Raw genomic sequence first — 13005 nt, 5'->3', positions numbered from 1 at the left:
CTGAAGAATTTTGTTTTCCCCTTCAACTCGGTGACTTGTTGGTTATGCAGCGAGCGCCTGAAAGCAGCTTTGTAAGGCTATGAGACCGGTTTCTGCCAGTTGTTTCCAGTTTGATATAGCACTGATAGCTATTAAAGCATTTTTCAGCAGACAGGGTTGAATATGAAAAGAAATTGCACGTAGAGGGATTCTGGTCAATGGTGGGAAGATGACTATTCAGTTGAGTAGGCTTTGCTCCGAACAGTACAACCGCTAAATGCAGCCAAGGTTTAACTGCTGACTTTCCCTTGAAAGTAAGTTGTTGCTTTTGTGGTATGCGATATGTCTGATGACATTAAGTGCTGGAAATCCCTCTGTCTGGAAAGAAAGCAAGGAGGATAAAAATAATGTGTTTCGGTGTGCCTCCTTCAGCGCTGCTGATGATTTCAGAGAAAGATGAGAAACATTCCCTTTTGCTGCAGTTACTTTTCTCAGGCAGTGGCATAGTTCTCTGCCAGCTACGGGAACAGCTGAGGTTCAGTGCTTCTACGTGAGCCTTACAGCGGGGGTGTTAAATCCTGTCTGAGCCAGACCTGAATAGGTCTGGGAAGGTGCGTGGTGGCCTAGGGGTAACTGTGAGCACTAGGACAGAGCCGGTCTCACCGAGGCGAGTTGTTCCAGGGCTGGGAGAGCTGCGTTCAGTTCCTGAACGCCCACCTCCACTTGACCTGGTACATCCCCAGCACTAGTTTAGTCAGTTCTCCATTTGTTCTTTTTTAAGAACTTGTGAACAGAGTACCTGAGAACACCCAAATCCCGAGCGAGGGAGAGAGAATTACGGAACGCGTGTTGTAAATGCGGTTACTTAACAGCTAACGATGGCGTTCAGGCTGCTTGGCTGTGTAGCCTGTATCCTTCAGCTTCAAAAATCCTCGGCGCAGTGTGCCGCTGCTCCCCCCTCTCCCCTTGAGCAAGGTGGAGAAGTAGCTCCTCTCCCTTGAGGCTAAAGTGGTTCTGAAGCAGCTGGTGGCAGAAGAGGGTGGTGCTGGCTTCTCCGGGGGCGTGGGGCGCTGTGGTTGCGATTCCAGTACTAGTTTTATTACTGATCTTTTGGAGTCAGTTCCTCTGTCCAGAGGAAGAGGGTGCACAGAGCAGAGGCAGCGTTAACCGCACAAGCTCGTACTGAAATGTTCCCGTGCCAAAATGGACCCAGAGCTTTCAGTGCCGCAGGTCGGTGAAACAACCCAGCGTGCACGCACCAACCTTGAGCATCGCTAAGGAATGCAAGCTGGGGAAGAGTGTCTCCTGGCTGCAGAGAACAAGGATTTGCAGGTAGAGGAGTGCTTAATGGGGCACTGAACGCCGCAGCGTGGCGTCAGTGCGGTTACAGGTTTTAAAGCCTCCAGCTGCTCTGTACCTGTTCTCTGCTACTGGCTCCTGCTCAGAAGCGGCAGCTCAGTGATGGTGTTCAGCCTCATGGTATCCAACCCCTTGCACCAAACTGTAAAGGAACCAATAACGTACCTAAAATAGTTTAAAAAGCTTTTAATGGACTGAAAGACACTAGTAAAAGAAAAATCTTGTAGGAAAGATGCACTGTAGTCATTTATTGATTGCTCTCCAGGAAATTCAGAATTTTTCTAATAGGAGCAAGTTCTTTTGCAGTAAAGACTGTTCCTGCTTCATTGCCTCTAACGACTCGGAGGCTGCTCCCCTCCTTCCCTCCCCCCCACCGAGAGTTACAAATACCTGTAATGCAGTACAGGGAACCAAGGGTACAGAGCACAGTGACAGCACTTGTTCTCCAGAAGGTCAGTAAAAGAAGCAACGCAAATTAGCACAGGGTACTATCCGTGACAGACAACACGAGAGAGGGACTGGACTCCCCTGTCAGCACAGGGTGGCTGTGGACTAGCGCTCGGAAGTTGTTCTACAGCTTGATCTGTTTGGAAAAAAGGACATTCAACTCTGTCGGCATACCATGGCCTGCAGCGGCCACAGCTCCCCTGCTCGGTGACCGGCGTGGCCAGGGGAGCACGCGCGAGTCACGGACGACCACCACTGCTGTGTGTGTGGTGGGGAGGGGGCGCGAGGCTTTGTTTAGTGGCATCTGCCCTTTCAGTAACGTCCATTGCCAGCAATGGAAGCTCCCCCGGCAACAATCTCAAACCAGTGTGCAAAAAAGTTAGTTCAGAAGGTCTTAGCCAGAGGTTTTGGTGCTGTGGGAATTTTAGTTTTTGGCTAAACCCCCTCCCCTCCCCAAAGCCGAGTAATTTCAGGTTGTGGGAAATGTAGGATTCCAATCTGGTTCAACTTGCCCGTCAGGTTAAAGTCCATCAGCTCTGTGTTACAGTTGCTATTGCAAATGAGACCAAGTCCCTATTTCTGGCTTTTCCTCCCCTCTTCCCCCCCTTTCGCTAGGGCCACAAGTTCCTGCTAAATCACTCGTTCAGACCTCATTTGATGCCGTTATCAATCTCTCCTAGGCACTGGGGTTTCCATTGTAATGGAAGTTTGTGCGCTTTTTTAAACATCAAGCCCTCACTCTTTGGATACAGTATCCTAAGTTACTCAGCTACAAGCAGAGCAGAGAGGTGGAACTGTGAGTATCATATATATATATATATATCTATCTCTCTCTATATCTCTCTCTCTCTCTATCTATATCTTTACCTTGAAAATTAGAATGTGAATGTTACAAAACCCCACCAAATTGCCAAACTGCCAACCAAAAGTAGAAAAAATGGTTAAAGGAATCCAATGGCTATATCCTGATGTAGAAAATGCTGTACATTCCCCCGCTTATACACACACGTTACAGGCTTCAGTCATCTGAGCAATACAAATATGGCTGCTTGGTTTTCCTTAGCACAAATCGGGATAGTGACTGGGGGAAAATAAATCTTTTGGCTTGGAATCCACGTTTTACAAGAATGCTGAGCAGTGGATGGGGCTGGTTTTGTACTGTTTTAGCAAAGCAGTGTCCTTAGTCAACATAAAAATGACCTGAGAAATGTTACATACCTCAAGACAGTTCATTTGGAATTCATATGTACAAAGTAGAAATAACTGATGATATGCGCACACACAACACGTACACACGCAGGCACCACAGCCTCTGGCTGCGCTCACCTAGGATGGGTCTCTCATATGCTGCTGCATCCTGGCCACCTTCCCCTTCACGTGGCAGACACAAGCTCAGTCAGACAGATTACATTTCTCAGATTAGTTCTTTGCATTGTGTATTAATTGTACCAGTGCAATAACATTGTCAAAAAAGGAGGAGCTGCTCCAGGGGAGTCCGAGACCCTGGGTCAGATTCAGAAAAGGGTGGTTTAAACTTTTTTTTTTTTAAGCGAGGTACACATTAAGCAGAGCTCTGTGTTAAGGGGATCTCAGCAGAAGGCATGCTTGGCTCAGCCTCTTTCTCCTCCACAGCTTTGTCCTCTGGTTCCAGCTGTTCGCCACTTTTTATGCTTTCTTGGAGCTGCTGGCGTCGCTGCACCTCTGCTTTAAGGTTCTCCAAGTCTTTTTGGCTGAAGGGGAAACCAGGAAGGGTAGCAAACATTAGACTAGCTTTAGGAACAGTGTCAAGCACAGGGACAAGGTAGCGTTCAACGCAATGGGAATGCTCCTAGCGCCTGCCCTCCTCCTGCCAGAGCTCAGCAATACCCGCGCAGGGCTAGGTGCTTGGGTTGCCATTTGGTTTGGAACAGAGAGGCACCAGGGTGTGACCCACCAGTGGCCACTGGGGTCACAGTGGCCCCAGCAGTGGGGTTGAGCTTGTCTATGTCCAGGCAGCCTCCAGCTGCTTCTGGTGAATTTTTACCATCGGTGATTATTTATCTATCACCTTAGAAGAATCCAGTCTCGGCTCAGCTTGTTTTTCTACCACTACCCCAATCAAATTTTCAACTAAAAGGCTAAGAGACAATTTATAATAAATGAAAAAAATAATTTAAGAGTACTGCTGTTTATAGTGGTCTCAAAGATGATGATGATAATTAGGGCTAGTATTACGATCTCAGCTAATGTTCTTTGTAAACAAATCCTGTGGAGCTGGGGAAGGAACACCTCCAAGAGGTACTTAAAGCAACTACCCCGCTAAGCAGCCTTGTCTGTGGAAGTCAGCGCTGTTCCTCACAGCCCAGCACTGCTCACTTCATTTCTTCTGGGTAGAGACCACTGACTGTGCTTCAACTACCTCGTTTAGCTGCGTGCAGAGCAGGAACGAATCCCTTTGCTGCTGGGGTGACGGCCTGAGACCAGGCGACGAGGGGAGATGCCAGCTCCTGGCTGCTTGCAGAGCGACCCATGGGGCAAGTCACACAACAGTGGTCTTGCCCACCGATGCATCAATGCTCCAGGAAGCTTGCCTGATTTCCTTTAGCTTCACGGAGCAGTTGGGGGTTTTAGGTTTTATGAGACCAGATTGCTGCTACAAGCTCAAGGTTACAGTCTGGAAAGAGACACCTGACATTTCATGCAGTGTTCCCCCAACCAGGAGCTTTTTTAGTGCCACTAAGGATTGCCCAGGGGTCCTTCAAGTGTTCAGCAGTGCCTTCAGGGGACCCAGCACCTTCAAAAGCAGTTTTCATGCAGAAGTGACAGTCTCTGCCATTATTTGCCTAGTGCTGCCTGAAGAGAAGAGGTACCCAAGATCACTGGAAACTCCACGCTTCATGTGAGGGACTCTTAATGCAAAGGGAAGCATTGCATTTATGCTGTCTTGGGAACAAAGATTACACAAAAAGACTACTTGATTTCTAAAGGTACGGCACACAGAGTATCACTCTACCTTAGTGGAATGAAGAGAATTCCATTGATAATGTTGAGCTGCTCCAGGACACTGGCCATACTGGGAGCTGTGAACTACAGTGTAAGAGAAAAAAAACGTTTTTAAAGTCAAAACCCAGACAGAACAACTTAGAGCTCCTAAGCAAGTCCAGACACCATTTACCAACAGCTGAGAAAAATCTAGGTCTCATACGACACTCACGTAGCTGTAAGGTGGCATAGTTTATATTTTCTACTTCCTTATATCCGTAAGTTGAAAAGCAGCATCTAGAGGCCTGTGGTCACTGTGGGCAACCTTCCCTCGGAACCATGTGGGACTCCAGTTAAACGCAGTGTATATGTGAGTTCAAAACATGTTGGGTTTTTTTCCCCCTCTCTCCTTCAAGTGTTGTAACAAGGGTAAAGTCTTCATTACCGCTCTAAGGGTTTGGGCCTCGTAGCTGGACACCATTTCCTGGACTTGACCATTTACTCAATTCAAGGTCCTTATGCTCAGATTACTCTGCCATAACCTCCTCAGTTCTGTACCCAGTTCTTTGCAGTGAGAAGAAAACCCAGCCACTCCCAGAGCACTATTGTGCTCTGCCCTTTCTACTGGGAGGGAGTTTCTGCAGCTGGAAGCCTCTTTCCCAACGCGCTGGCTCACAGTTCCCTGGCAGCCACCAGCGTACAGCACGGCAGGGAGAGCTCCCATCGCACAAGTGCGTACTCCCCTAGCTACGCCACAGACGGGCTGGTGCGATCTGCCAGCTGCACCGGCAGATAAGAGCAGCTGGGGTTGGCCCAAGAGGGCCAAGGCGCTCCTGCTCCATGTAAGGCAAGGCGAGGCAGGCCCCCCCACGCTCCGCTCCGCTGCCCAGCCTCCCCACACCACAAAATCCTTGGAAGGAGAACAAAGCACCTGGTGAAAGATGACAGCATTTTTTAGGATGAGGAAACTGAACCACTTCTGGATTGAGCAACCTGCCTACAGCCAGTGAGTCAGCAGAGGGGCAGGTTTGCGCGTAGGCGTCCCAGGCTCCCAGGCTGCGAGCTGCCCAGCGCGTCCTTACCCGTTTCCCTGGGTGCCCTGCACCGCGGTCAGCTGTGCTCAGGAGAAAGAGCCAGAGCCCAGAGCCGCTCTGTTCAGAAGCGGAGGGAACAAACGCTCAGACCGCACTGGTTGCACTGTGCTGCGTCTGTCTGAGCCTCTGCCTTCGCAGGGACCTCCTGCCTGTGAAGGGTCTGCAACCGGCACAGCCATGACCACCTCCTGCAGACAGCATCTGCCTGTGTACGCTCAGCGTCCTTCAGGAGCCGCTAAATACAAATCTCTGCCTTCATGGCAAGTGCTCTCGATTGCTCTCATTGCATAAGGTTACCTTAAGTGGCATGATGTTCGCATTGGAGCCGTTCTTGTAAATCTCGTTCATTGTGCGTTGAAGAGCGACTGCTTGCTGAGTCAGGTATTTCAAGTACTCAGAGCTCTCTTTGGTCTTTTCATGGTGTTCTCCAAGCTAATCGGAAAAGGGGGAAAAACAAAGATACAACATTACAAAGCAGAACAGGACCCAAACCAGGGTGCGCTCCCAGTCTCTGCTAGCTCAACATCCTTATAGAAACTCCTCAGAACTGGATTTCACCTGCCTTGGCATTCAAAAAACAAACCGACCAAATTCCTTTAGGAGCCTTATTATCAACATTACACATTTCCATCAAGTAGGAGCATGTTTGCAGGGTGAGCAGCGTTCCCTCCACGAGGCTGTGCTTTCAGCCAGTGAGATGGCGCTGAATCACAGTGCACAACGGCAGACGTGTTCGGACAGACCCCGGGCTGATGCAGAAGTTTCACTGTGCATCAGCAAGGGCTGCGAGCGGGAGAAGGTATTGCCCACGAAACAGCTCAACTACCGAACTAGTTTGGATCTGGTATTTAAGAGACAGGTGGTGCAAAAAGTGGGAAGAACAGACCAGCTCGCTCGGTGCCCTGCCAGAACGCGGGGCTGTGCCACCAACAGAAGCTTCTGTCCAGCGACAGGGGTACAGCAAGCACAAACTTGCAGGAAGGCTACTGAAGGACTTTGGGCATAAAATCCGGTCAATTATTGTACAGGGCGGCAATTCTGCCCTGTCCCTAGGAAGAAGATTCCCTGGCGTCTGCTCAGAGCTGTTCGTAAGAAAGGCCTCCCCGAGTTCCAAGTCGTGGCACTGTTTTGCAGTGGTACTGCTCGTTTCTGGCAGGGAAGTGATGCGACACAAACGCGCAGCCTGCACGCTCGTTACCTGGTTTTTGTAGATGGTGTAGCCTTCCTTCTCGTGCTGCAGAGCTGACCGGAATTCTGCTTTGCTCTCATACACTCGGGCTACCAAGTGGTGGCTGATGGAAGGAGAAGGGTTTAGAGGTACTTTAACGAAGAAGAAACATTTCTGCACTACAGCGAGCATGACTTTAACATAACGATGTTTAGGCTAGAAGTGTTAATATCAGCGTCAAAGAGGGCAGATACTGGACTCTGAATACAGCACCCTGGTAGCTACTTCTCCTCACCCCCTTTGGGAATTAGTGTACTACACTGCTTTGGGCTGCATTTTTGTTGAAATGCTGAGAAGTGACCTACAGAAGTAAAGGCTGAACTGGGGATTTTTTCCTCCTGCACCCAGGAAAGCTGAAGGCCACAGCAGTGAACTGAATGGAGGCAGCACATCCACGGGAACATCTCAGGGCTAGATTTGTTAACAGGAGAAGAAGGAAGCAGCCATAAGCCCTTACCCTTCAAAAAGGGTCTTTTTGGGTTTTGGAAAGCAAAGGTGTGAATTACTTGATTATTCACAGCCAAAAGTAAAAAAAAAAACAAACCACAAAACCTTTCAGCACAGAAACAACCAGCAAACCAGTGGCAGAGCTGGGACCCAAGTCACCTGGGCTCTCTCCAGTTGGGAGAGCTGACTTGGCTTGGACTTTGCTTCCTTAGTGTTTCTGGAATGAAAAGAAGATTTCTGGTTTTGGCAGTATTACTCTGTGGGAGGTGATGAATCTCATCAAGCATCCCCATGCTACTGAAGGAAAGCAAGATGCTTTCTGCAGAATGCATATCCATCAACTGCTGGAAAACAAATCAGGCTCTTGTGGGTGCTTAATAAGATTTATTTTCACCCTGACGAAGAACAGATGGGTTGCGGTGTGGTAGTAGTAATTAGGAGTGGGCCACTGCTTGGTTGATAGCCAGCCAGGTTTGCATTCAAGGACAATGCACACAGCACTGAGGAGCAGTGGGTATCTAGAGCAGAGCCTAAAGGTGCCGACTGCTCGTAGCTCCCTTGGAAACAAGGAAGCCGCTCAGTGTTTTATTCAAATACAAGGCTTTATGGTAAAGGACAAAAGCAAATTATATGCTTCTCAAAGATAGCTCCCCGAGGGCTAAAACAATTAAATACAAGTGTTTACGTATCATCCCAGTCTCCCAGTATAATTACATTAGCCTTGCTCTCCAACCTTCGCTTGCCACATACGTTTTTCTACTGAGAGTCCACAAGGACCAGGGTCATCTTGACAGATTTCTGGGGCAACCAGCATTACAGCAGGTCCCACAATTAACTTTAAGAACAAGGGATCTCTGTCTTTCGAGACCACAAACTTGGATGCTGCACCATGACCTTGGCTCACACAGCCCAGCAGTCCCGAGGAGGCTGACAGCTGGGACGAGACTGAATCTCGCATTGGACAGGATGCCGCTGGACACAGGCGGATCAGCTCCCTCCCGTATGAGCGCGTGGTGAATGTACTCGCTCTCCTTAACAGTACGGTGACACAGCCCAGCACTCCACCCTGCCTCACCTTAGTGCAACTTTCAAAGACTTGGAGCCGTGATACTTGGAGCTGATGGCCAGCGCGTTCTCCAGGAACCGGAGGGACAGGTCATACTCCATAACCCCATGGAGCACCAAGCCAATGTTGTTCTGCACAAAGAAGTCAAGTAGGCATTCAGAAAGCAAATTCAAACTACGCATTTATTGCTTCGTAAATACCAAGACCACACAGGTATTTCACTGTTGAAAAGGCTGTAGCAGCCACAAGTCCCCAGCGGATCTCTGCAGCACGTAACACGTGACAGCAGACCATTCTCCCCCTTGGGAGCTCAGTCCAAACAAGCCAGACAGAAGAGAGATAAGGAACTCTCCCCATTTTATGCAAGGGCAACAAGAACAGGCTAAATTAAGGAATTTGCCCAAGGACTACAGGCGCTCGACCCCACATCTCCAGCGTCCCAGTGCAGAGCTCCAGCCGCAGAAGGCTGACCTTCCCAGCTAAAGAGTCCAGCTCCTTTTCTCCCTCCTTCTAATAGCACTAACTGGTAGTAACGCAGGGAGGAAAAAGCAGCGCCTAAATGTTTATTTTAAATAGCCAGCACTAAGGGCATCTTAAAGGCCAAAAGGTTTCTTGGAGATTAGAAACTTGAAGACTCTAAAAGCTTACTTACATCTAAGAGGGCCATTTCTGGGTGATCCTCCCCAAATACCAATAGCATGAGGTAGCGTGCACGGTACAGTAAGTTCAACGCTGTGGAGAGTTGGCTGTTCGCAAAGCAGTACAAAGCAAGGTGCATCTGTAACAAAAGAAGTAACCCTGCATGAATGGTTTTTACTTACCGCTCTGTAAAGCAAATTAATCTCTCCTTTCTTCTCCTTCTCTCAGCTGCACACAAATAAAAAGGTCTTCCTTTGTGGTTAAAAAGGATTTCAACCACTCAGAAGAGTCCCAGTCTGCTGGTTGGTTTACAGCTCCGCTGAGGTACCACGTAAGACACGGTACCGAGGAAGCTGAAGTGTCTCATTTCAGTTTCTCTTGCGCACCTCAAGGAGTAACTTCAAAACTGACCCGTATGTATACGATATTCTGATTGCGCTTTTGGGCGGGATTCTCTCTCTTTCTTTGTTTTTGACATAAGCCCAGGGCAAAAACCAGCAGAATTAATGAATATAAATAAACATTCAGCAGACAAACCCCCAAAATTCTAAACTAAGTAGGACAAATACTGACCATGCAGGACGCTTATAATGCAAACACTTAGGTGTTCGGTTTACAAAGCATAAGATACAAGACTTGTGATGAGAGCGGAAGATTCTGGGAAGAACGCTGCAGAAGGAAGGAGAACTGCAGCTGTTTTCTAGATGCAGACACAACTTAAGGCTCACAGACTCCAGGTGGACACACGAGGTGCTGCTTCTCCCCCAGCACCCTGTACTCACGTATTCTTGAATCGTGTTGGGATGTTCAATACCCAGGACCCTCTCACTCATTAGCACCGCTTTCTGCTGATTACTTAAGGCCTAAACAGAACAGAAGACCCCAGAGCAAGTCACGCAGTGCCGTGCACTTGAGGAAGCAAGCATGGGGAAGGAATGAGAGGCCTAAACAGACCCCGTCCGAGCCCTTGCTTACCTCTGAATAATCTCCCATGATGTAGTTGAGACGAGCTAGTAGCCTCAGGCAGGCACAGATTTCTACATGCATAGCACCATACACATTGTTGAACAAGTTTAAGGCTTCATTGATGAGCTCACAGCCCTCCTTCAAGAAACCTGAAAAAAGTTACATTCACGTACGCACCTATGTTAGATAACCCCTAATACTACTGGAGAAGCGCGTGGCCCATGACGTGAAGACACTGGTGGGATACGTAGCCATAGGTCACTGCCTTGCATAATGCCTAAAACCTAGGAGAAGGAAATTGCTGCCCTGCATCCACCCTTGTTCACTGTTGGTAACTTTACAGCAGGCGGGCGTTTCAGATGGTCTTGGAGACCACGATTCTGTGCCAAAACGGGGTGGGCGGGGGTATAGTGGTGGAGGGCAGCGGGCCACGCCACACATACCCTGCTCTTCCTTTTATCAGCAGCTGCCTCAAGAGGCAGAGGCATGTTGGGTCTGTACCTTGCTGAACCTTTGCTTGCCCGCTCTGGAAGAAGTGGAAAGCATCTGAGGCCTTGGGGTTTACGTGCTTCACTACAGGGAAGATGTTGAGAATATCCTCTTCTGTGAAGGTGGGCTTGTGCCTGTTGTCAAAGTTGTACTCTTTCAGCAGTATCTGGAGGAACCAAAAAGACCAGAGGTCATGGTCACGGCTCTCATAGGTACTTGGCAAGAAATGAGGGGAAAATGAGCCTTGAATTCTGCATGCGGATTCACAGTTGAAACATCTCCTGTCTCACTACCTGGGGACAGACTTTTGAAAGAAGGTCACGCGTAGGCGTGAACCACCACGTGTGCATGGCAAAATCGCACGGCAGCGCCAAGGCACGGTCGTGCCAGTACTGGAGCCCCAACAGAGGAACCCCATCCAGCCAAACTCCCGCACCCCACAGAGGAGCGAGAAGGCAGTGCTGTGGGGAAGGAAACCCCCTGTTCTTGAAGCCAGGACAACCCTGGAGTCCTGCTCTGCTCAGCCAGAGAGCTGCTTCTCTTTGGATGGGGAGTATGCGTGTGCATGAACTTAAGATGCGAGTTTGGTTTGTCAGAAGAGCAAGCTACAGGAATTGTATTCAGGCTGGCTAATCTTCCAAGGGAGAGGCACAGCAAGTTTACCCTAAAAGGGAACTGGATTAGAAATCTCTCTCCCCAGGGCTAGAACCTGTATTCCAACATTAACACCACAAAGACCTTTAGGGGCTCGCAGTGTCTGTCTGAAAGGCTGTCCCCTGCAAAGTAGTCTGCACTTACTCTTCATGTTTCTCAGTACAGAACACGATGGGGAAGGGAGGGAAGACGTGGATCTTACTTGGACTCCAGTTTTGAGGGAGATTTCACGAAGCAGGGTGATTTTCTGTAGGTTATACACTTCAGCTGCTTGGTCAGCATTCTCACTGGAAAAAGCACACACAAGCTTCAGCTCTCAGGTAAGCCTCTGCTCAAGGACATCGCTCCACTGTGGTGCAGCGGAAGCACAGGTCCCTGTACAGCTGGGTGCTAACCGAAACCAATGACTAACGCTACAGCGGTTGCTAATGGTCTATTAAAGCTCAGAGATGCACAACAGTACTTTTTACTGAAATCCTGCGTGTGTTCTCTTCAAAGCTCCCTGCACAGTTTAGGCGAGAGTCTGAATGCCTTCAGCTCTTGGTAAAGAGTGAGCTGTCCCTGACCTGAAGGGACGATCACTGATTAGCCAACTAGTCATGGTTTTTCTCTTGGGCCACTCTGCTTGTACTTCCAGTTTAACAGTCACTATCTGCACCTTCCAGCAGCCTTATTCACCATCTCCGTTTCAGATACAGGAGAAGCTGTCCTTGTTTTTGGAACATAAGCTCCCTTCAGCCTAAATCATCGCCTATACAGACAAGTATCTTTTGACTACACTCCTTCAGCTTCTTGCCTTCTGCTCCCCTCTGCACCACTGAGGAGAGGTTTCCCTTTCTCCTCTGGTTTTCCTACCTGCCTCTGCCTCATAGGTTTTGTCTCATTTCAAATTTCAGTTACACTTGCCCCTGCTGCTCTTTGCCCGATTTCTTTCCATTATAAGCCCGTAAAACACCCTCAAGAGTACAAATTTATATTGAAACAGAAAAACAAGTCCAAAAGGCAGGTCCTGTTAAAGAACAATAAGAGCTACAGACGTCTGGTGAGAGTCCAGACACAAGCGAGGGTAGTTTGCTCTGCTTACCATTCAAGACTAAAATCGAAGTAGTTCTTTGCTTCCGAACAAATATTCTTCCAAAGCTCCTGAGGGGTCATGCTGGCCCATGCAGTGTTATCAGCATTTCCAAGGTTCCTGTTTTTCCTTTTCTTGTTCTTTTTCTTGGAGACCAGCTCATCAGCTGGAAGATGGGCAATGGGATTTGGAAAGGAGCTTAGAAAGCAATTGAGGAAGTGGCTGATGGCTGCTGATAAACCCGACAGCTCCACGCCCTACAGCGAGACACCGAAATCAGTCGTGGAAGACACCTGCCATCACACAGGCACTACTCCGACCCTGAGTCTCACACAAATCCAGTCCTACCAGAAACAGGAAAATCTTCAGGAGAGGGAGAGGAAGGCAGTATTTGCAAGTGGAACTAGCACAGACAGAATTATGTAGATATGAGAGATACGTATATTCCTACACACACACACAAACATATCGTTCCATTTCGGGCTGCTACCTGGGACAGGGAAACTAGAGCGTGTAAAGAAGATTTTGACACTGGAATAAAGCCAGGTGTATTGCTGTGCTATGTACGGGCAGGTAAGGAAGCACTTGTGTTCATGCAATTAAA

General features: G+C 48.7%; 1 protein-coding gene across 3 annotated transcripts in view; it reads right to left on the bottom strand.

The window, feature by feature from the left end:
• Positions 1-1509: 1509 nt before the first annotated feature.
• CLUH (CLUH binding protein of NUMT mRNA) overlaps positions 1510-13005 on the bottom strand; it is a 42142-nt gene continuing 30646 nt past the window's right edge. For all 3 annotated transcript variants that reach the window (XM_075517664.1, XM_075517663.1, XM_075517665.1), the window contains exons 16-26: positions 12414-12658; positions 11532-11616; positions 10688-10841; positions 10196-10335; positions 10003-10083; positions 9234-9359; positions 8591-8712; positions 7039-7132; positions 6138-6272; positions 4778-4851; positions 1510-3515 (exon numbers count right to left, since the gene is read on the bottom strand). In XM_075517664.1, the coding sequence (XP_075373779.1) occupies positions 3347-3515; positions 4778-4851; positions 6138-6272; positions 7039-7132; positions 8591-8712; positions 9234-9359; positions 10003-10083; positions 10196-10335; positions 10688-10841; positions 11532-11616; positions 12414-12658 (1425 nt within the window). In that variant the 3' untranslated portion in view covers positions 1510-3346. The remainder of the gene's footprint in view (positions 3516-4777; positions 4852-6137; positions 6273-7038; positions 7133-8590; positions 8713-9233; positions 9360-10002; positions 10084-10195; positions 10336-10687; positions 10842-11531; positions 11617-12413; positions 12659-13005) is intronic.

This window comes from Mycteria americana, chromosome 15, assembly GCF_035582795.1.
Source record: "Mycteria americana isolate JAX WOST 10 ecotype Jacksonville Zoo and Gardens chromosome 15, USCA_MyAme_1.0, whole genome shotgun sequence".
In the NCBI taxonomy this organism is placed as follows: Eukaryota; Metazoa; Chordata; class Aves; order Ciconiiformes; family Ciconiidae; genus Mycteria; species Mycteria americana.
The sequence above is the reverse complement of the archived record's forward strand: the minus strand, read 5'-3'. Positions and strand labels throughout refer to the sequence as shown.